The following is a 22,995-nucleotide window of genomic DNA, read 5'->3' on the forward strand; positions in this document are numbered from 1 at the left end:
CTAACTTGAAAGAGGTGAAACTACCATTGTCATGGTGTGATGTCCACAACCTGGTCCTGATTGTCTCCAAGATCAATGAGATGATGAATACCCAAGACACACTATTAAAGTATATATTGATATATATAGTAGCAACAGATGCTTTTAGAAGCAACATGCACCACTTTCTCTAGCTGTTCTCTCTCATATATACATCATATTGCCATTCCAAACACATATTGAAAAGGTCAACACACTTCCTCAACAGCTTTGTGAAAAGGTAATGTAGTCTACTGGCACATTAAATTCCCTCAGTTGTTTCATAAAGAAAAGCCTTTAATGAGCTTTGCCCAGCAAGACAGCAATGCTGTCCTCCTGCTCGAATGTCTTGTTGATGGTTGTCCCAAGGAATTTATAGGAGTGAACCCTCTCCACCACTTGACCATAAATGACCAAAAGAGAAGGGCATACTATCTTTTTCCTAAAGGAAAAGTTAAATTATTCTATCTACTCAATTATATTCTATCTACTCAATCTACTCAATTTCTTAAACCTTTCACCGGCCCTTTTCTTTTCTTTTTCTTTTTTTTGTGTAGATCTATTTAAATGTTCCAAAAGGTGGCAGTAAACCGCTTAGCTTTCATACTATCAACAGAGCAAAGAACAAGACAGGCGACCTATCACCAACGATAACTGTGGGGGAAAATGGTGTCTTAAAAGATAAACAACCAGCTAGTGAATTTGCTCGTTTTTATTTATTTGAAGTCGTCGTTACTGTGATGAAAACAAGTCACTTCCTTGTTTACAGAAGTGAATCACCTCAGCAGAGACCGAAACGAGAAGAAAAGCACAGTTTTCTCGAAAGCGAACAGAAACCGCTTTGTTTTCGTTAAACGTAAAATGAATAACGACGGCTACGCTAGCTGAGCTAGCTACATTTAAAGCGACCAAAGGGCCTTTTTGGCCGGCTAGCCCAGCTAGCGGTACGTTAGAGATCCACCCAGCTGGCTGGCTAAGTAGCTTCGCTACGCAGTGGGTTGTGAGTTGCTTTTCAGGGCTGTCCAACTCAAAAGAACATTTTATTCGGTCTTTTATCTCATTCGGAGGTTGTTTGTTTAGGATCTTTGACCGTTTCTGGTGTTGATAAAATGGCGTGCGGAGCCACTTTGAAAAGAACAATGGATTTCGATCCTTTGATGAGTCCCACGTCGTCGAAAAGGAGGAGATGTGCTCCGGTGTCGCCCTCTTCATCCCCTAGAAAATACCTGCGGAATGAACCCTCGCCTTTCGGGGAGGTCTCGGCCAGACTCACCGCAGGTTTGCGTCTAGATAGTGTTGAGTTTTCTTGTCATATCATTTACGTTTTCGAAGTAAAACGTGAATTGGGGGAGGGGGGTATATTTTTCTCTCTTAGAGAACATCAATGTACCCTTATATTGTGCCCAGCATGATTTCAGAAAAAAATAATTGCTAAGTGTATATCTAAAAGCAATTACTATAACTTACTATACACGATACTAACTGAGTATTCCCCCCTGAACAGAGCAAATCCTACACAACATAAAACAAGAGTATAAACGCATGCAGAAGCGCAAGCATTTGGACGGATGTTTTCAACAAACAGAGGCTTCCTGTTCCCTTGTGTCTCAGGCATCTGTTTTGAGTGGATCTAGCTTTCCAGGTGAGCTTTGTCTGATATGCCATTATGTCTTTTTTGTTTTTATTCTCGTCCTTACTTATTCAAGCTTTGCCAAGTGTGAGCTTGGTGCAGGCTGAAGACAGTTGGTAGTGTTCGTAATGTGTTTATTTACAGATGGTTGTCAACACTCGTGGAGCTCTGTGTAATACAATGATCATGTAATTGTTTATGCTCAGCACGACTGTAAACTTATTTTACAGAGACCACTAGAGCTGTCTCACCTGCACGCAGAGAACAGCCACTGTTTACTTTAAGACAGGTCGGAATGATATGCGAGCGTCTTTTGAAAGAACGTGAAGATAAAGTCAGGGAGGAATATGAGGAGAACCTGACTTCAAAGTTGGCAGGTTTGTATTAAATCCCATTAACAAAAAGAACCTTAAAACCAAACGTGGTGGAAAGACCCATGTAAAACTAAAATCTAGTAAAAGACAAAATGCTATGTAGCAACAGTTGGGTGTAGTTTATGGTCATTAGATCTCATCCAATTTTTATATTGGATTTAATTCTCTATTACAGAACAATATGACACCTTTGTGAAATTTACACATGATCAGTTAATGCAACGATTTGAGGAGCAGCCTGCAAGTTGTAAGTATTTTGTCCTTTCACATTTGTATATAGTCCTGCCATAATACTGCCTGGTTGATGTGGTTTTTCTTTGTTCTTTTAAAGATGTATCTTGAGAATAATCCAACTCCATGCCAAGATGCTACTGGACTTCAGTTGCTGCAGTTAAATGTCCACTGATAACACCTAGTCTAAAATAAAACGGCTATAGTGACACTCATGCTGACATAAGCTGCCTTTAGAATTTGTCAGTAAATATTATTGTTCCTTGTGAACCTGGGTGCTTCCTCTTGTAAATGTATACGGACCTTTAATGTCTGTAATTCTACCAGTGGCCTACTTATAATCTGTACCATAAGCCTTCTCACAAATATTTCTCACATTCCTGGATAGTTTTTTTCTTCTAGTTCACAACAGGTACAGAGTACCATGTCCTTGTTTTATTTTCTGAACAGCCATTTCACATCTGGGTAGAGATTACTAAGGACAAGAAATCCACAGCATTCAGTTGTTCTTTGGCAGTATTTCAGTCTGTTTGGAAACTGTTTACTGCATGGTTCAGTGTTTCTCTTTGCTTAACACAACTGATGTATTACACTTTCATGAGCCCAATCAGATTTGTTTTAAATGGGGGGGGGGGGGGGGCGTCTTGGTGCCGAGGTACTCCAGGAATGGATTGGGAAATGTTGCCCTGTGCTGTATAATGAGCTAACGAAGTGTTACCCTAGTTCTTCATATCTTTTTGTTTTTGCTTTACTATGTATTGATATAGACCGATCCAAACATTAAAAGCATTTTATTAATAAACATGGGTACACAGTATTTTTTCAGTCGCTTTTTAATGTGAATTTTTTCATGTCCTGCCCACTAAGTCTTTTTGAATTTGGAACATGGTACCATGTGGAAACTGTTATGACAGTAACACCGAACTGAATTCTAGGGAAAATGGGGAATGCAGCGTATTCTGACACTGAAATATTTATAAATTCCAGTTTGGGTCAAATGTTTGAAGCTGGAATTGCTCTGGAATTTTATTCATTCATTCACATTTTGGGCATTTAGCCGACGTTCTTATCCAGTGTGATTAACAAAGCCCTTTGCCATCTGTTCACAGAATGCATCCTAGATAGTACCGTTGATGGGTCAGAGTTCAAGATACTCTTGAGCCAGACTACCTACAGAAATCAATGCCATTACCTAGTGCTGTAAATATACATAGAATCAAACATACAGGAAGTTAAAACAGATACCTATAAGTGCAAATATACATGGACATAAATGAGCTAACAGTGTAAAGTGCAAGGACAACAAATGCTATCTGTGGTGGTGGTCATTTAAGCAGTGATGGCTAAGTTACCTTGAGAAAGTAATCCGATTACTGATTACTCCTTTTAAAAGTAACTTAGTTACGTTACATATTACTTGATTTTAAAAGTAACTACGTTAGATTACAAGTTACTTTAATAGTTACATTCAGCAGCAAAATAAAAATTTCCAATACTCACTTTATTGGAAGTGCATTTTTAACAGTAACAATGTATTAAAGCAGGTTCGGTAACCGAGGCAGAAACTGCTTAATCCAAAAATCCCGAGGAGGGAAACTTTATTGATAACGCAACCCTGGCTCGCGCAGGCTCCGCCCCCCCAGTGTCACATAAAGGGCAAGACTCGCCGTGAGGAGTAGGAGTCGCTACAGTATGGCAGGCCGTTTTAACATATAATGGGCTTCGTCTTATTATCTGTAATTACATTCTGAATATCTAAATATTAGTTTTGACTGGTAACAATTACAATTTGACTATCCGGAATAACAATTCAAGATATCTACATTTGCATTCTACCTAGTAAGAAGAACAATTCAAGATATCTGCAATTTCAATTTGACGGATCAAAACTGCTTTTAAGATATCTAAAATGACGTCACTGGATTCGTCATTTTATGAGTCACACATCCGTAATTCTTATTCAGGATATCTCTAACGTAATTATGACTAGTCAAAATGACATTTTTAGATATCTGAATTAAAGAAGTGCGTGCATTACGCCCCTTTTGCAATGTCGCTGAGTCGTCGAAACTGCTGCCTGCGGAATTTTGGGTGGCTAAAATGGCGTTAGCTGTTCTTGAAAAGAATCATTTCAGTGCGCTTTCTGTGTGCTTAACTACTCAATATGCCGTGTTTCCAGATAGATTTGAGGTGTTAAATGATGTTGGATCAGGCTAAAATCAGGTTCCTCTTAGAGTGACCTGTTCTTCATGATGCATTTGTTATTTCTCTGGCCCACCATCAATAAGGGCTTCAATAAGCCTCTGAAACGGCCCTTTAAATCCGTTAACCTATGCCCACTGCTCAATATGCCATGTTGTGTGCTGGTATTTCTTCTTCCGATTAATTTGTGTTCTAGAACAGCATTTCTGTGTTTTTAGTTTTCAAATCTAAGAATATGTTTCCTTACGTTAGAAATGCTGGCGAATTCAATCATCATGTACAAATCGGGTACAATTGGAACAACTTGAAATAGAAACCATTTACAAAAGGAATGCTTTCATTAAATTTTTTTTTTCTACATTCACAAAATCAGTATGGGAAACAATAACCTCTTAAATGTTTGCTTCTACGCTCGTTTGTTTAATCTATCGCTTTTAAACAAAGTGGGCTGCAAACACGCATCGTGAACACACCCTTTTTGAATAAGGAACCACTTCAGCCGCCGAATAAGTAACCAAACGAATCTCAAACTGCGAATAAGTAACCAACTTCAGCGTCGTGAAAAATGGCACAATCTTGAAAGATCTCAACAGTATGGATTATGCGGCACTAAAAAATCGTATTAAAAACATGAGAATGCGAGTTCGACTGTCCTGACATCGCGTACAGACCACTGATTAGCTAGGGTGACCAGATGTCCTCTTTTTCCCGGACATGTCCTACTTTTGAGACCTAAAAAATGTCCGGGGGGAATTTCAAAATCGTCCGGGATTTTGTTCGACTTCCTCAAACATAATACATGTACAGTGCATTTTGATTAGAATTGCCACTCCGTTCCATTACACTTCATTCCAGGTTTCTCTGTAGCGCAAATTAGTCACGTACTTCTCCTCAAATCTATCTACTTTATATTGTGTGTGTGTGTGTGTGTGTGTGTGTGTGTGTGAAGAAGAAAGCGTGGGCCTGCCAGTCTACCACCGAGTGTTTACAAGCGAAAGCACGTGTGTCCGCCAGTTCTGCGGCAAAGCCGAAACGAAAGTGAACGTTTACGGAGGAGTTAAAGAAAAAATTCCTGTGCTTTCGCCAGGGTCGTGATCCGTATGAGGCAGAGTGCTTGATGTGTACGGCACGTACTATGTTGTTTTGTGCTGTTCAATAAATGCAATTTTTACACAGACACCATGTCATTTGTGTCATATCAAACACCGATACACCGATGACCCCAGCAAAAAATGTGTCCTCCTTTTCAGAAACCCAAATCTGGTCACCCTAGATTAGCAAATACAAAGAGTGCCAAGCTTGGCGCCAAAATGCTACGTAAATCTGGGACGTATTGACTAGACAAAATGATTATTGAAGATATCTACAAACACATTCCGACTAGTCAGAATAATTATTCAAGATAACAGAAATAAAAAAAAAACGTCTAGATAAAAAATGTTCAGGATATCTGCAATTTATTTGTAGATATCTTTAAATGACGTTTGACTAGTCAAAAATACAGTTCTGGATATCCCTAACTTTGTTTTGCCTAGTCATTACTTACTTTCAAGATATCTGATATTTAATTTGCACTAGTCAAATCTTAGTTTCAGATATCTAAAAATATTTTTAAGATATCTTAAATAATGAGTATGTTTAAAATATCTTTAATTAGAATAATGACTAGTCAGAACAAAAAAACGAGATATCTGTAATTGACTTTTTGACTAGTCATAATTTAATTGTAGATATCTTAAATGTACATTTCAGATAGTCAGTAATTAATTGCAGATATCTTGAACTTGAGCCTCCATACAAATCAATGGTGAATATGACGTAATTTATACTAGTCAGAATGTAATTGGAGATATCTCAAATTGACATTTTGCCTAGTTAAAATATAATTAGAGATATCTTAAATTAAATATACAGATATCTGTAATGTAGTTACAGATATCTGGAATGTAAGTGGGGTGAAGCCCATTTTATGATAAAACGGCCTGCCATAGCTACAGTATCTCCTGACATTACGTTTGTGTAGCTGCGCGGTATTATTTGTAAATTTATTTGTAAACGTAATACAAGCGAACTGGGGTGGGTTTCCCGAAACGTTCGTAGCGCCAAGTACTTCGTAACCTCTTATGAAACGTACGAGGTTAAAACCAGGCTTAAGAAGTACTTAGCGCTACGAACGTTTCGGGAAACCCACCCCAGTTCAGTCAGACAGCTTGTGAAACGAAATACCATTACAATTTCAAGCAATTTAAAGTAGGCTACGTTGGTCAAAATTCCAGCACTTTTCAAACGTGGAACACAAAGCAACATTAAAATTGGTCAGGTAAATGTTCCTTCCCCTGTTTTTGAGGGGTGTTTCTTTACACTACCACATATCGTTACGGGAGGACACTGCACAGAATGACTTGTAAAACGTGCTCGCGCTCTCACAGGGTCGCGCGCAGCGTGCGGAGTCGAGCGCTACGGTCAGACGCAAAAGTAGAACTGAGCCAAGAAGAAAGCAAAAATATATATTTTACTAGGGAAAATATAAATAGTAACGCAGTTATTTGAATAAGTAACTTTAATCTGATTACTGGACTGGAAATAGTAGCGCGTTATATTACTCGTTACCGAAAAAAGTGGTAAGATTAGAGTAACGCGTTACTAAGTAACGCGTTACTGACATCACTGCATTTAAGTAGTCAAGTGAGTGTTCAGTCTACGTTTGAAGACTGCAAGAGACTGCAGTCTGAACAGCTAGTGGAAGATCATTCCACCATCTTGGAGCGAAGACAGAGAATAGTCATGATCCATGAATCATCTTCCATGAGACTTAAAACACCAAGCTTGAAGGCGAGCCATCCTTGAGGTTCGGAGTGGTCATGATACGGATCAGACTCTGACCATGGTCATCATGTAGAGAGGGGCTAGTCCATTTTTGACTTTGTAGGCGAGCATCATTTATTTATTTTTATCAGATACGTGCAGCTACTGGAAGCCAGTGAAGAGAACACAGGAGTGGAGTGATGTGTGAACCACCAAGTGGTACAACGAGGGAACCTCAGACCTTTAGTGCAAGTTCCCACTACAGCAGCGGCTTGAGTCTGGCTGTGTTGCACTAAACAGCAGGTCAATGACAAGAAAACATGCACCGCTCTGAAGAGTTTATGAGTAGCAATACCTTAATATCCGAGACTTGCTCAAGCACAACATTTTTTGGGGGCAGTCATGGCCTGGTGGTAGGGAGCTGGTCTTGTGACCGGAGGGTCGTGGGTTCGATTCCCAGACCTGAGGCCATGACTGAGGTGCCCTTGAGCAAGGCACTCAACCCCAATTGGTCCCCGGGTAGTTTGTCGGATGGAAGGAAGTTACAGAGACCAAGTGGGTTTGCCTCAATGGTGAATTGAATGAAGAGGGGGTCAAGCTCATCAATGAAGTTCTCAAGGGAACCTGGAGGGCAATATATTACAACAATGTGAAATTTTGTGGGATAGGATACAGTGATTGCATGAAACTCAAAAGAAACGTTTGAAAGAGCTTAGAAGCAAAGTTGGGTTAAACGGCACTCTCGTGACTACAGCAAACTTGTGTCACCCAGGGTTGCCAACTTTTCAAGATCACTTGGAGTGAGATTTGAACCTGGGGGGGTGGTGAGTGTAAATTGTTGACCGGGGGGGGTGTAAAATGGACACAAATGAAGTATTATATTATCGCGATCGATTGATCGATCGCCAGTGGTTGGCACCAGAGCGAACTAGTAACTCATTGAATCATATGGATCAGAGATAAAAAAAAACTGGACCATAGATTTTTTTTTTCATCGTGAGAAATCTGAAGTGTGGCGTGTGAGCGTGTGAAGACAGTCAATTGCGTGTGTTTCACGCTCAATGCGTGAGAGTTGGCAACCCTATAAATGTTATATATATAAAAAAGCACTCACATACTGTCAAAAGAATATTTATGTTGGCCAAAACCCCGGCTGTTCTGAACGACGCCAACTGAACTGGGTTTATGACGGAGACCCAGCACAGCAGCTAACGACGCGTTGCTGTGGCGCTAGATGCGTTAACAACAGGCCCAACTAGAGGCCCGGCTGAGTGTCAAGGTCTTGGTTGTTATGTTACCCATTATTATGTAGTGGCGCTTTCTTTTAAAAACATTTTAAACGACGCAAGGATTTGAAAAATGTTAAGTCACTTTTTAGAATTGTAGCCGTTTGAATTGGCTGTGAAGTAGTCTAGGTGGTCTACGAGCGTCGACCCTCGTAAATTCCTGAGAACTTGTTTCGATAAACAACTAGATTTACCATGATGAACCCCAGCGCCCCTAGATATGCGATGGCCTCGTTGTACGTCGGGGACCTTCATGACCTACTATGGCTGCATCTCAATTCAGGGGCTGCAGCCTACGTAGACCGCGTAGACCGCAGCCCACGGTGGCCACACACTTCGAAGGCCGGGTAGGCTGCATCTCACGGCTGTTAAATGAGACAGTCTAGTCTTCGCAAGACGTATGTTTGCGTGACCACACTCTGCCCGTTTCATACGTTACATACGTGTTAGCGCGCTGTCCGACAAATATCACATAACCCACAAATGCCTAAAAGAAAATGCGTTGAACATGTATTCACATGTTTGGCGGGAAGTATAACTTCTTAACAAAATTCAATGTATTTTTATAAACGTTACTCTTTAGTAAATACTCAAAGCACATATTTACCTGCAATATCATTAATAACTGGCATGTTATTTAGCATCTCATTGCAGTATAAATGTCCATATTTTAAAAATACCGCCATTTAAAAACGAATTCCTCCTCCCGAACACTAGACTCCGCCTGTTTATTGTTCATAGAGCAATGAATCCTGGGATATGGTGGGACGCGAAGGATACTCAGATGCATCCTTCGTTTTCGGGGTTTTGAAGGCTACATTCGTCGGCCGCATAAGAAAGAGTCCACGAATTGGGACAGCCTCGTCGCGGCGCAGTGACGTAACCGGCCTACAAATGCGCACTTCGTGGGCTGCAGCCCCTGAATTGAGAAACAACCAATAGGTGTATCTCAATTCAGGGGCTGCAGCCCACGAAGTGCGCAAGGGGAGACCTGTGCGCATCATGTGGTCTCAGCGCGACCCGTCGCTGAGGAAGAGTGGGGTGGGAAACATCTTCATCAAGAACCTGGACAAGTCAATTGACAACATGGCCCTTTATGACACCTTGTCTGCTTTTGGCAACATCTTGTCCTGCAAGGTGGTTTGTGATGAGAACTGTAGTGGCTAAATGTTTGTTCTTAAATTGTTGACAATTTCTTTCTTTTCATTCATACAAATAACCACTCAGTCAGACGGAATGAACGAGTCTACGCATGTTAAAAGTTTGAACGATGATAGAAAACAGTGTGCTCGCCCCGTCTTTACTGAAGATCAAAACATAACAAAAACAAACAACCGTTACATTCGATAGATGCACGAGCTCCAGAAATGTCATTGCTCAGCATCAGTTCCTATTGGCTATCCATTCTAGAAAATTCTACACATTAAACTAAGTGCAGATTGAACTAAATATAAATGATAAACACTAATATAATTATACTGCAATCATAAATATTCTAAACTATACAAATACTAAATACATCCAAGGAATACCTAAATATGAGCATAAATTATTAAATAGAAAATGGCACCAATATTTCCGGGCCCCTAATTGCTCATCATGGGGATGACAATTACACTAAACAAACTTATACAAACTGAAGAGTCATTTTCTATACTCTAATCCCCATTACATACTTGTATTAAGGTCTAAACATGAACTAACTTAAATCACACTATTCAGCAAATAATTAGGTGAATGAAAATGTCTTTCATTGTCCATGAGATTCTTCCATCTCCAGCAAGAGACACAACTTGTCGATGGGCCTATCAAGGGTGTTGGTCTTCGTTTTCACAAGGACCCGACGAACAAACCCTTGGGCATCGGGAATGGTCTTCTCCACTTTTCCCATCAACCAGGACCCTCTTGGAGCTCTTTCATCTACAATGAGTACGACGTCACTCATGTACTTGTCCTCGTCTCGCAATGAAACGTCTCACTGCGTTTATACAAGAGCCTGTGTCCAGTGAGTGTGCGATTTCAATGTGGACTGCTCTGATTGTAAGGCAAGTAAACAACACTCCATAGCGCTTGACTTGCGCTCGTCCACGCTTGACTTCAAGGGGACCAAAATAGTCTACGCCGACGTTAGTGAACGGTGGGTGATCTGGCTGAAGACGATCTGGTGGTAGATTCGCCATCTTCTGTTCACCAACAGCAGCTTGACTCCTTCGGCATTTCACACACTTTGAAAGCACACTTCTCACCGCTGCATTCCCTTTGCATATCCAGACTATGTCTCAGCCGAGCGAGGGTGTGGTTCCTCCCTCCATGTCCTGTCTCCTCATGTGCGTTCCTTATGACTAGCCGGATGCCTTGTGTGTTCCGGTAAGGCTGCCTGGTGCAGACTTCCACCAACCCGGAGGACACCCTCTTGGAGGAAAGGATCCAATCTCACGATAAAGCTGCTTCTCCTGATCTTATTACCCTTCTGCAGTGCACAAAGCTCCTCATGAAAGGTTTGCCTTTGGCTGAACTGAATGATGGCAGTCTCTGCTCTCCTGATGTCCTGGACAGTCAGACGAGCTCCTTTCAGGCCAGATTTCCACTTCTGCATGTGGTCTTCAACAATCTTGGATTTCACATTTTGACTGTCTAGAGATTGGGTTTGAGACTCAAAGATCTTCTTTTGTTCACACAGATTTTTAAGCAACTCCTTAAGCCTCAACATCCAAGCAACAGCCTTCCTCAGACTGTGCCAGCTGGAGTAATGATGAATCAGCTTGAAGAGAGGATCTGTGCTTTAGTTGATGGCTTTGACGATGTTCACGGTGACCTTGCGCTTCACCTCAACATCATCATCACTTATATTTCTTGAGAACTCTGAAAGAACTGGCCAGTGAGACTCATCCTTGGCAAGGAAGTCAGGTCCTTCCATCCAACTCTGACACTTCATGAAGTGCTCTGCCCTCATTCCTCGTGATGCGTGGTCAGCTGGATTAGAAGAAGTCTTGACATATCTCCACTGTGCTGGCCTTGTGTTCTCTCTGATTACTGACACTCTATTAGCCACAAAGGTTTTAAAGCGAGTGCCATCATTGTGTATGTATCGGAGGACAGTGGTGCTATCTGTCCATAGCACAGACTCTTTGAGGTCCATCCGAAGTTCTCGCTTCATGAGCTTGTCCATTTTCACCGCGATAGTAGCGGCTGTCAGCTCTAGACGTGGCACAGTGACTGGCTTAAGCGGTGTCACTCTGGATTTTACAAGAAGAAAGGAGCAACAGACTTGACTGTGGCTGTTCTTGATGCGAATGTAGCTGACAACTCCGTAGCCCTTCTCGCTAGCGTCAGAGAAATGGTGCAGCTGTGCTGATGCTACTGGACCAAATCCCTTAGGTTTGATGCACCTCTTCACAGAGAAGCTGGCGAACCGGCTCAAGTCGGACAGCCAGGCAAACCATCTGTTTGCTATGTCTTCAGGAATCTCATCATCCCAGGAAAGTTTCATTCGACACAGATCCTGCACGATGGTCTTAGCGAGAAGAATGAATGGCGACAGGAATCCAAGGGGGTCATAAATAGAGTTTACGACTGATAGGATACCCCTTCTGGTGACAGGCATGTTCTTCACGAGGATGCGGAACCTGAAGGAATCTGATTCTATGCACCAGTCCACTCCGAGTGCCCTCTCCATGGGTAACTCATCCTTGTCCAGATCTAAATTCTTGATCTCCTTTGCACGCTCATGTTCTGGAAGTGATGCCAATACTTCACGGCTGTTGCTAAACCATTTAACCAAATGGAATCCTCCACTCACACAGAGCGCAATGCATACGGACCATTGAATGTAAGAAAGAGGATTTGATTTTTAATAAATTGTGAGATGGTTAACCAGCGTAACTGATTCAGGAGGCAGCAGGAGGAATATGAGCAGAACTCCCTGTCTGTGTCAGTACTCTATCGGCGAAGTTTTTAATGTACTGAAATCTGTTCAGATTGTTAGGAGGAAGACCTACAAAGACGCAGATGAAGACCTACAAATAACAGATGATGGCATGAACAAGAGGGTTAGCATCATTAACACTAAAAGAAGGGTGAAGATGGGTAATATTGTTGAGATGAGAGAAAGCAGAGTGAGTGAGGCAGGAGATACGGACCTCTAGAGACACTCAGAACAGAACTTGAGCATAGAATCCTAAAGCCTTTTAAAGAAGTGTTCTGGTGTTCAGATTACTATAGAATTTAAGGTTAAGTCCATATTGAGATAAGGGGGGTGTGGCGAATGTAAAATGGTAAAATGGGACACAAATTAAGTATTATATCGCGATCGATCGATCGCCAGTGGTTGGCGCCAGAGCGAACTAGTAACTCATTGAATCATAGATATGGATCAGAGGTTAATAAACTAGATTTTTTTTCGGCGTGAGAAATCGGAAGTGTGGCGTGAGAGCGTGTGAAGACAGTCAAATGCGTGTGTCTCACGCTCAATGCGTGAGAGTTGGCAACCCTGCTGTCACCATTGTATGACAGCATTCAGTTATCATCTGAATTCTCCTTATCACATCAAACCTCATCCCAGAGCCTCTTGTCGGCTGCCTGCAGTTCTCAAAGATCTCAAATGAAAAAGAAACTTTTGTTTATGAGTGTTCAACTTATGTGACCTGCTACTAACAAGCCCAAAGAGAAGCAACATGCAACACATCAATAGTTTCCAGCAGTATGCAGTACATCAGCAATATTTTGAAGCTGGACAGCCTTCTGTTAAAGTGTTTTATTTATGGGTTTTTAATAAGCAACAAAAAATCAATTACCTTTAGTCCAAAATCATACAATTATCAACTAATCATAAAATTTCAATTTGATAAAACATCAAATTATCCTCAGTCGCCTACAAGTCATAAACTCATACTACTGAAGTTTCTTCATTCCAGTTGTGAAGGAAATATTGATTATATTCATGTGTGATTCATGTTAATCATGTCCATGCAGACACTATAGCACAGTCTGTGTGAAAAGTACTGCTTGCACTGCTTAGTAATTAACTGTAACCATATTGAAGATGTTTTTTCACTAGGACTGAAGTTTTCTGTGCAGCAGCAGAGTTAGAGATAATATTGAAATAATCTGTTTCTATGTACCCAAGGTTGAATCCCAGGGAAACTGATAACTGCTACTGGGAAGCAGCATCCTTAGTTTTTTTCTACACACACACTTTGACTATAAAGAAACTGGACTGAGAGAGACAGTTCAGAGTTACTGCATGAAGTGTAAGCTTCACATAATTTTATATTTTGTAACTCTCTTGCTATCAAATAAATACAGCTTATATAAGACCTCGACTTCTGTGCCATCAATTCCACCACAGTTATCAGAGCTTGGATATTTAGGAGCAGCCTATACATCATTCAAGGTGCCAGATAATTACCAGAAACCAAATGATTAATAGATGCCAGATCAATACAAGATACATTATATTGACACCACAAATGTTAACACCATGACTAATATGTGAACCATTTTGAAAATTTTAAACAGCGATGTTATTGTCCAATGATTAATGCAATTAAAAAAATTTAGCAAGATGACAAATCTCATGAAGTGTAGTATTGAGGGAATACTCAAATAATTCTGGTTTTGCATATGAAGAAACTGATGAACAAATTTACCATCTCAAATGTTTTTATTTATAACATTCAAAACAAGCAATCACCCTGTCCAAAAAGAACAAACCAACCACCACCATCACAGTAAATCTCAATTAGCAGCCTCCCCAGGTCAGTCTTGCCACATGGTCGGTTTTCTGCTTTGTTGATTTCACAAACCCCAGGAACTCCAGCTCGGACACTGCTTTAATGAAGCGAGCACTGTTTGGTTAAGGTCATTATACAGCAAGGGACGTTATGTCTTGATTCAGTTCCAATCACATGGTGCACAGGAAAGCACCAGGCCTCCATCAGCTTGGCTGCGGGATGCTGTGAGCTCTACATCTGCGCCCAAACACAACACGATTCAACAGTAATAACAGTTATATAGTCCCCATCATACCCATGGTCACTTTACACTGAGGCAAAATAAAAGTGTGTTCACATTATGGGACCTTATGAAACACTAGCAGGTAACAAACAGATCTTTAATAGTACAAATAAAGGATACTGCTTCAGTTCATCAACTTGGCCATAGTCTTCAGAGTCAGGATCCTTACCCTCAGCACCTGACACCACTGTAGCATACGCCTGAAATACAATGACATTTCACAAAAGTATAATCCAGGTTGCAGCTAGTGCAATGGCAGTTTATAATAACCACCATTTATTGCTTCTTGCTATCAGATGTTCACACCTCCAGCCAGTCATACAAGTTGATGAGCCTCCCACACTCCAGATGGAGCTTGTAGACAATGCAGATATCCGGAGCAGAGCTGGAGACCGTGCCAGCATCTGTTTTCAGGCGTTCGTTCTAGCACATGAGAAAACGCGCAGGGAAAACATTTCAGTTTTCAGTAACAACAAGTACCAATTCTTCACAATACTTCAACCGATGCGAGATGGCCACCTGCAAGTAATAGGAGGGTTGGTGGAGTGCTGTCTGGATGGAGGTGCGGGGAGTGGCGTTAAGGTGTCGCCGCAGGAACCCAGACGAGCTGTAGTAACACACCTCATACAGTGGCAGCAACTCTGGTGGAGTTAGGTGGCTCCTGAAGGAAGAGGGGAAAACACCCCAGTTTTTTTTTTTAAGCACACATCCATCTCTTTGAAGCCACCATGTTACCGTCACATTGTTATTAAGATGGCAGTTTGAATAATGTGGTCATTAAAATATTCAGGTTGGGTATTCAAGTTTTTTCAGACTGTTATACAAGATTTGTAATTCAGGTAGACACCTTAGTCCGAAGAATGTTGTGCCTCAGAGTACATTTCTTGTACTGACATACCAAGTCCTTTTGCTTTTTGAACAAAACTGCCCTTTTTAATGTTCATTCATTAATGGAGCAATAACAAGTGGTTAAACGGGTGGTCACTTTAAAAATGATAGAATGCATTGTTCTAAACAAATAAAAATATTACTCGTTTAGAATATATAATATAAAAATATATTACTCGTTTTGCGCTTTGTGACAACATGTGTTGTGAAAAGCGCTATACAAATATATTTGATTTGATTTAGAATACCCGACATTTTTCACTAACCTCACAAGGCAATCAATAAAATCCAGTGCCTCATTTCTCAGCATTTCAAATGGAGTCATTTGTTTTGTTCTTCTAGACCCCTTCATCTCCAAGAGGGTCTAAGAAAAACAAAAAACATTATAAACTAAACATGTTAATTATATAAAGCTTTCTGAAACTCACAGGAATTTCAAACTGAGAAACATTTACTTTCTGAAGGTGGTAGAGATCAGTTTTCTTTTGGAGATCTTTTCCTGGTGACATGACCTCTTTAGAGAGATCCTCCATATGCATACCTAACGGACAGAGTATGGTGTATTTATTCCATAACCATATCCTGGCAATATAAGATATACAAAAATAAATAAACAAAACAAATGCTGAATCAAGTTTAAAACATTACAAATGTTAGATGACAGGACATATTCACAAAGTAAAAAAGCACATGATTTTGCCAGGGGTGAAATTGGATTAGTTCATTTAGAAGGTTTCAGTGGTTCCGCTGAAACTCCTACACATTTGAGAAGTTTACCTTGATACTCCAGACCATGTAGCATTTTAATGAACCAACAATGCAAAGAGTCTTAAAGAGAAAGCAATAACTTTACAGTCAAGCTGCTCCAATCTGACGATGTAGTCCTCCAGCTGCTGGGAGGCGCTGCTCATCTTCTTGGTCTCGCATGGCTTCAGCATGTCGGCACACTTTCTTAACGTTGCAACAAGCTCATCTTTTGCAAGCAACCTACAGTGATGTGATTCAGAATGCATCTTCAATGATCTGTACATGCTGAACATTTGTGCAAAATGCATTAAAAGCAGCACTATACATGTACACTGCTCAAAACAATTTAAGGGAACATCACAGTACAACACCAAGCATGTTAAACTTCAGAGACCTCTATCTGTCTGATAGGAAGCATAAACAAACAAGAGTCAATTTGTCCTGCATTGATGCAAATAAAAATGATAACAGCTGCACTGGAGAGGTAACAGCAAGAACTCCCCCCCCAAAAGGGAATGATGGTTTTGCAGGTTGAGGCCACAGGCATTTACTCTCCTCATCCACCTGACTTATTCTTCTCTACAGTACTGTAGTTTTGCATTTTGCTAGTGTACCTGTCACAAGTGTACCTGAGCACAAGGTGGTACCTGGAGCCCATTCAAGCTTCACAGTTGAGTTCCTCCACGAGGACACATCCTTTTGTGTCATCGCAAGACATTTTGCTGTCTCCCAGCACAGACTCGAGATATACGCGACATGTCATCACACATGGGAAGGTGGACGGGGCCATAGAAGGGCATGAACCCAGCATCAGAACCAGCATCTGCTCCTTAGTGTAAGGAAGAAGAGGAGGAGCAAAGGCAGAGCCCTACAAAATGACTTCCATTGAGCTGATCGTGTGAAGGTTAGATAGAGAACCATCAGGGCAGCACAAGGAACCAAAGTCCTCTAGTGAGACTTGGGCACACTGCCCAGGCCCATGGAGCTCGACTGGCATAACTCCGAAAACACCAGAATTGGTACAATTGGTGCCCTGTTCTCTTCACATGAGGGCAGGTTGACAGTGAGCGTATGCGACAGATGTGAAAGAGCATTAAGGTGCCGTTATACGGACTGCAACATAACCCAGCATGACCAGTTTGATGGTGGGTCAATGATGTTCTGAGGAAGCATAACCATGCGATTGCCAGAGGCACCCTGACCACTGTTAGGTAGTGAGATAAATCCTCCGAGCCACCATTAGACCCTATGCTTGTGCAGTGGTATCTGGGTTACTCCTGATTCTAGACAATGACTGGCCTCATGTGGCTAGAGTGTGTACTCAGTTTCAGGATGACGAAGGTATTAATGCCATTGACTGGCTCTTATGTTCCCCAGACTTCACTCCAACTGATGACTTCTGGGACATTATATACTCATAAGTGCATCTGAAGCATGAAGTGCTATGAAGTAGTGTCAAGACTGTCCAGGAGCTCAGTGATGCCCTGATCCAGGTCTGGGAGGAGATCCCCCAGGACACCATCTGTTGTCTCATCAGGAGCATGCCCACACACAGCTGAGTCGCATTATGTAGTGCCATGGTAACGTTCATGCAAACTGTCACCTCATGAATTACATTTCTTACTTTTTCAGTGTGATTGAATCCAGCTCTCAATGAGTTATTAGTTTCCATTTACCTATTTAATTCAACAACAAAGTTTATTTCAGCAACTTGAACCTTTCGTTCATCGAGATCAGACAAGTAGTTCAAATGTTCCCTTAAATGTTTCTGAGCAGTGCATTGAGAGTGAAATATTTAAGGCTTTTCTTACACCAGCCTCAAGGCTCTAATGCACTTATGAAGCTACAGAAAATTGTTTATGATGATTAAATGCAAGTAAAGGTGAACTGTGCATTTAGTTATTTTAAACAATTAAAAGGGTCATCAACTGCTCCTAAGTGGTTTTCTTTCAAAAGACTTTGCATTTTCAAAGAAATGTTCTATAAAAATATAATGACAATCCACATTACATACAACACCATGAAATCTGATACCTTAAGAGTTGAATGGCAGATTCATACTCATTTGTCTCCCATACATTCTTCTCCAAGCTGGATATATGCAGCTCACGTATCTAAAACAAAGATTAGGTCATAGTAAAATGGCATAAATGTTCTCACTGAAGAGGAAAATAAATAAAAAATGTACCAGTTCTCAACTTCATTAGCAGTGCTCAAAATCTTACTTGTTTCCCAAGAGGATACTTGGGCAGAGCTGATGTCAGCGAGTGCAAACAGCGCAGAATGCTATAGTAGTTTTTATGGTATTTCCGAAGATCTTTCAGCAACTTCTGACACACCTCCTATAAAATGAATTAATGTATGCATAGTAAAATAACTAAACTTGTATTTATCAAAACGTAAACTGAATGAATAAAATAGCAAGTATCAACAATAACAAATAGATTAAACGCAAGCAGAGAAAACACTACAAAGTGAGGAAAAATGCAAATAAGTTACTTTAACATGCTTGTCGCTGGTCAGAAGCTGAACCTGTTCTTGTGGTTCTTGAGTCTCCACATATCTGGTTGTGGGGGGAGGAATATTAATGAATACACACACCCTCATAACTCTTACCTTCACTAGCACAAGTAAAAAATTAAGTGCACGGTTTAAAGGGAAGACGCTCTTTGGTTCACCTGGCCTCTAAATACAGTACTGCACTCACCCTTTTCATTATACGCAACTGAACAGACTCTTGCTGACAGTATGTCAAGACACGTCTTCCTACCTCATGAAGGAGGGCAGCTGACGGACCATCTCCACATGCTGGTGTTTTAACGCCTGTGCAGAGAGCAGGGCCTCCTTCTTCTTACAGCAGAGCACACTGAGAGGCTGAGTGTGGAAGTGCTCCAGCAGGGCTAACTGCACACAAACAAGCGCGTACCTCCAACCATAAATGGGCAACGTACATGAACGCAGTGGTGGCAAGTGTATGTGGGGCAACCGTCGGCCGCCGCACGCGCGAGTCCTCACCTGCAGACCTTTGACGAAGTTACGAACGGAAAAGTCGTGATAAAGGAAGATGTTCACCAGCACCTGAAGAACCTTACCGCTGAGCTTGAAGGGAAACTCAGCGGTCAGGATCAGCTGCAAAAACAACAAAAAATAACAACATCAACAATAATGGAAAAATCGTGAGAGCACACGTGATCAGATGCGTTTTACTTTGTGACTTTCATTAAGGAATACCTTGTCAATAACAGTGGCCAGATGCTGGGTGCAAGACAGTGACTGGAAGAGCTCAATGCAGAGCAGAGAGGACACGGAATGGGGAAGCAAGTGCTGGATGGTGCTGGGGGACGTGGCGATGCCAAAGACGAAGATCAGAGGAAGCTCCTGGATGTATCGACTGTGGGGCAAAACGTGTTATTTGACCAAGGAAATTGTATTGGATAAACATGCATTAAGATACAAGACTATATTAGGAAAAGCTCTTGGATATACCCATTGGTGTTAGGTAAAACTACATTTTATACTAGACCTATACTAAACTCAGACTGAACATTTACCTGCAGATAAGTATAAAATCCTGTAGAACATGTGGACTAAAAGCTTCAAAATCTTTGAAGATCACCACGATTGGTGGATTCTGCAAAACATCCATCACTGTACTACAGTTTTTGCCAGGAGAGGTCATGGCATGTTTCTACAAGAAGGGACAGGTAATACAATTAGCTCTGTACGTTCAGTTAATACAGTTAGCTTTGTACGTTTAAGTATAAAATATTTTTAGTTGACAACATTTCAAAATGATTTGAATATCAACAATGAGTAAAGGTAGACACCAAATCATTAAAATTGCAATATGATAATGTGACAACTTTGTGTTTTCTTACCTTTGTGACTGTCTTGTACCACTGACAAAGTGCACCGATTGAACAAGATACCCTCTTCTGTGGTAAAGGGCCACCTTGAAGAGCAAGGTCTTCCTCACCTTCATCGACCGTCACCCCCATCAGTCTTTCAAGGATTTTCTTAACAAGGTTCTTCAGAGCTGTGTAAACACATGTATTTCAATACCTGCATTAAAGCTCACAGAGAAGGAGGGGGGAAGCCTGGACAGATTTATAACACAAAAAAGCACACCTGAACACTCTTTAGCTTGTACAGAGACAGCAAAAGGGGTTACAGACTCCCGCAAGAGGTCAGAGAGGCTCTGAAATGTCATGTCATGGTCTGGCACATTCACCCCTGAAAGGAAAAAAAGAATACTTAAGTAGTAAAAGAACAGTAAATAGTAATGAAGGTAATAAAAGTAAATAAAGAGTAATATCATATGCCAGAATGTTCTCTATTAATGTGAAGTGTTAGGATATAACTATGCAAGCATTCATCTGTACACTTTCATATAGTCTTGTTGGAATTAAACTTAAAAATAAATAAAACTTACCCAGGACTAAAGCAGCTGTAGGTATCTCACTGGCCCTCATGAGACATGCCCACTCATCACTTTTACGCTGGAAGCTTGAGGTAGACTTTTTGATGAATTCTAAAAGGCTATCCAATATCTTCTTACTGAGCTCATCTTGTAATTTCTGTGTCAGGGATGCCACAAACGCCATAACACGAATTAAGAGAGGAGAGGGGGAGCTAAATGTTATTCACAATTCAATTCATCATTACAAAATCACACGCAAAAATGCTATGTACCTCTGTGTCCGTCTTAATCTTCTCCCAAAGACTCTGACAAATGCTAAAACGTTGTCTTCCATTTGAACAATCATCTCCATCAGCAAAATAGTCCTCTAAAAATGTACAAACCAGAGAACAATGAGGAGGAGGAGGGGAGGATGTAGTATCACCAAATAGTTAAAACGAATGCAGCAGTTTCCCCTCTACTTACCTACATCTACAGTTCGCTTTCTTTTCTTACGCTCTGGCTTGAAGACAAAACAGCCCTATGCGTACATAAATGTAAATTAAGCAGGTAAATGTGACAGGCATCATAGTAATCCTAAAAAGTAAAAATTTCAAATCATCATATCATGGCATTCCAAAGAAAACCACCTGTATAGTCATTATTACACGTTTTTATACCCTGCATCCATATTATAATGTAGCGATTCGTGCTGTTGCATTCATATACAGACGTGATAAATGACACAAGGGTATTTATTTTCCAGTTACAATCTTATTTTCCCGAGCCGTTCCTCACAAACAGCTTAACTTAGTAGCCTATAGTTCTCTGCTGTCAACATTAACGTTTGCTAGTTATGACCTCTAGAGATTTATTTTCCTATTACATATACACATGCCAAGGGGTCGACATTTAAATAAGCGTAAAGAGCGGAAAGTCAATTTTATACATGCGTATTGAATACGTACAAACCCTTGCAATTATGCAGATAGACCCCAAATCCTGCCAAGCAAAACTCAGTTGGAAAAGCTTTCAACTAGTTTACCTAAAGGAACTACCCAACTTCGATGAAATACAGTCAGTTTGAACACCTGGCAGCTACCGAGTAACAAGAGCACTATGAAATACGACAGGCTCCAACGCACTACGTGAATGCAAAATGTTTCCAACATTTTCCAATTAAAAGATACATAACATTAATTTTTACCTTTGATACCGACGTAGTCATGTTCCCCACGCTCGCGGGGGAAGCGCAACACACTCACTTCCTGTTGTTTTTCCCGCGTTTCTACCATATATGTAATGCTGCAGCCCGGAGCCCCGGTGGGCGTGGGTAAAGGGCGTATCATGTGTCAATAATTTTCGAATGCAGCCAATCAGATACTAGACTTTTGTTGTCAATCAATTTTTATTAAGCCAATTATCAGCCAGAGTTAGCTGTCAATCATTTTTTACTGCAGCCAATCATCTTAACAGATCTGCCAAAAGAAGGCGTAAACTGCACGGAGAAGCTCTTTAAACAGAAGTATATGCCGCTCTTACACAAAAGTAGCTGAATAAAAACATTAGAAGAGCCATGACTTTAGACATTTTTAAATAAAAGTTTAAAATACTTCTCACTTATTTTTCTGGAACGGCACTTTAATGTTTTTTTTTCCTTTATTGCACGTATTGTATCATTTACATATATATATATATGTGGCGAGTGTAAATTGTTAGCGGAGGGGAGGTGTAAATGGACACAAATTATGTATTATATCGCGATCGATCACCATGTATAAGCGCCTCCGCCGAGCAGAGCGTTGAGTAGCGATTTCGATTGGAGGATCGTGCTCTATTTTTTATTATTAATTTTTAACTGATGCTGGTCCAGCGTGTCGCGTGCCACTGATTATGCCTCGGCGTGCCAACGGTGGCCCGCGTGCCATAGGTTGCCGACCCCTGCTGTAGAGCCTTTGAATATTAAAACCATTGTCGAAATTAAGCTCAGATGTGACCAGTAATGTAGCGCAAGTAAAAGAAGAACACGATCACACAGTCTCATTGAAAATGTAGGAGTTAATGAATAAAGTGCACCAACGCAAAACCCGTGACATAATCCAAATAAAGTTTGAAGACCAGTATTGTTTTGATATAATCAGGCATTGCTTTTAATCCTCATAATTATGGAGAGCTAGCTATTGTATGCTCACCGTGTACATCTTTCGCCAAGAGAAATTCGTGGGCAGAGTTTAATTACATCTTTGCGGGAGTCATTGAGTTGGATTAACTCTGATTTGATCAACTCTGTCCGATAACTCCAACACTCCATCGTCATTTGATTATATCAAAACAATACTAGTCTTCAATCTTTATTTGGATTATGTCACGGGTTTTGCGTTGGTGCACTTTATTCATTAA

At 40.8% G+C, this 22,995-nt stretch overlaps 3 protein-coding genes across 4 annotated transcripts; 1 reads left to right on the plus strand and 2 right to left on the minus strand.

Moving 5' to 3' along the window:
• Positions 1-630: 630 nt before the first annotated feature.
• Positions 631-3,064, plus strand: LOC143480913 (akirin-2-like). The gene is made up of 5 exons (XM_076978784.1): positions 631-1,296; positions 1,523-1,660; positions 1,879-2,025; positions 2,198-2,269; positions 2,354-3,064. The coding sequence occupies exons 1-5, from the start codon at positions 1,128-1,130 to the stop codon at positions 2,362-2,364; spliced, it is 537 nt and encodes a 178-aa protein (XP_076834899.1). The 5' UTR covers positions 631-1,127; the 3' UTR covers positions 2,365-3,064.
• An 8,264-nt stretch (positions 3,065-11,328) lies between these two features.
• LOC143481160 (uncharacterized) lies at positions 11,329-12,222 on the minus strand. The gene has a single exon (XM_076979095.1). The coding sequence runs from the start codon at positions 12,220-12,222 to the stop codon at positions 11,329-11,331; it is 894 nt and encodes a 297-aa protein (XP_076835210.1).
• Positions 12,223-14,200: 1,978 nt separating this feature from the next.
• orc3 (origin recognition complex, subunit 3) lies at positions 14,201-21,888 on the minus strand. Of its 2 annotated transcripts, none has more exons than XM_076977672.1 (20): positions 21,803-21,888; positions 21,082-21,136; positions 20,889-20,983; positions 20,629-20,773; positions 20,325-20,429; positions 20,075-20,232; positions 19,748-19,884; positions 19,428-19,587; positions 19,212-19,325; positions 18,967-19,100; positions 18,696-18,759; positions 18,422-18,538; positions 18,231-18,310; positions 16,303-16,436; positions 15,905-15,990; positions 15,716-15,813; positions 15,081-15,222; positions 14,868-14,984; positions 14,682-14,761; positions 14,201-14,375 (listed from the first exon to the last, which is right to left on the minus strand). In XM_076977672.1, the coding sequence occupies exons 1-20, from the start codon at positions 21,821-21,823 to the stop codon at positions 14,222-14,224; spliced, it is 2,196 nt and encodes a 731-aa protein (XP_076833787.1). In that variant the 5' UTR covers positions 21,824-21,888; the 3' UTR covers positions 14,201-14,221. The 2 variants fall into 2 exon arrangements, with proteins under 2 accessions (XP_076833787.1, XP_076833788.1); XM_076977673.1 differs by having other exon boundaries at positions 14,212-14,392.
• Between the last annotated feature and the right edge of the window lie 1,107 nt (positions 21,889-22,995).

The sequence above is a fragment of the Brachyhypopomus gauderio genome, chromosome 17 (assembly GCF_052324685.1).
Source record: "Brachyhypopomus gauderio isolate BG-103 chromosome 17, BGAUD_0.2, whole genome shotgun sequence".
NCBI classification, from domain to species: domain Eukaryota; kingdom Metazoa; phylum Chordata; class Actinopteri; order Gymnotiformes; family Hypopomidae; genus Brachyhypopomus; species Brachyhypopomus gauderio.

Excerpts from the sequence above, each read along its gene's own strand:
- LOC143480913 (XM_076978784.1), top strand. The coding sequence starts at position 1,128 with ATGGCGTGCGGAGCCACTTTGAAAAGAACAATGGATTTCGATCCTTTG. Across the intron at positions 1,661-1,878 it reads GAGTGGATCTAGCTTTCCAG|AGACCACTAGAGCTGTCTCA; the intron begins GTGAGCTTTGTC and ends CTTATTTTACAG. Across the intron at positions 2,026-2,197 it reads CCTGACTTCAAAGTTGGCAG|AACAATATGACACCTTTGTG; the intron begins GTTTGTATTAAA and ends TCTCTATTACAG.
- LOC143481160 (XM_076979095.1), bottom strand. The coding sequence starts at position 12,222 with ATGGAGAGGGCACTCGGAGTGGACTGGTGCATAGAATCAGATTCCTTC.
- orc3 (XM_076977672.1), bottom strand. The coding sequence starts at position 21,823 with ATGACTACGTCGGTATCAAAG. Across the intron at positions 20,430-20,628 it reads TACAGCTGCTTTAGTCCTGG|GGGTGAATGTGCCAGACCAT; the intron begins GTAAGTTTTATT and ends TTTTCCTTTCAG. Across the intron at positions 15,223-15,715 it reads TTTATTGATTGCCTTGTGAG|GAGCCACCTAACTCCACCAG; the intron begins GTTAGTGAAAAA and ends CTCTTCCTTCAG.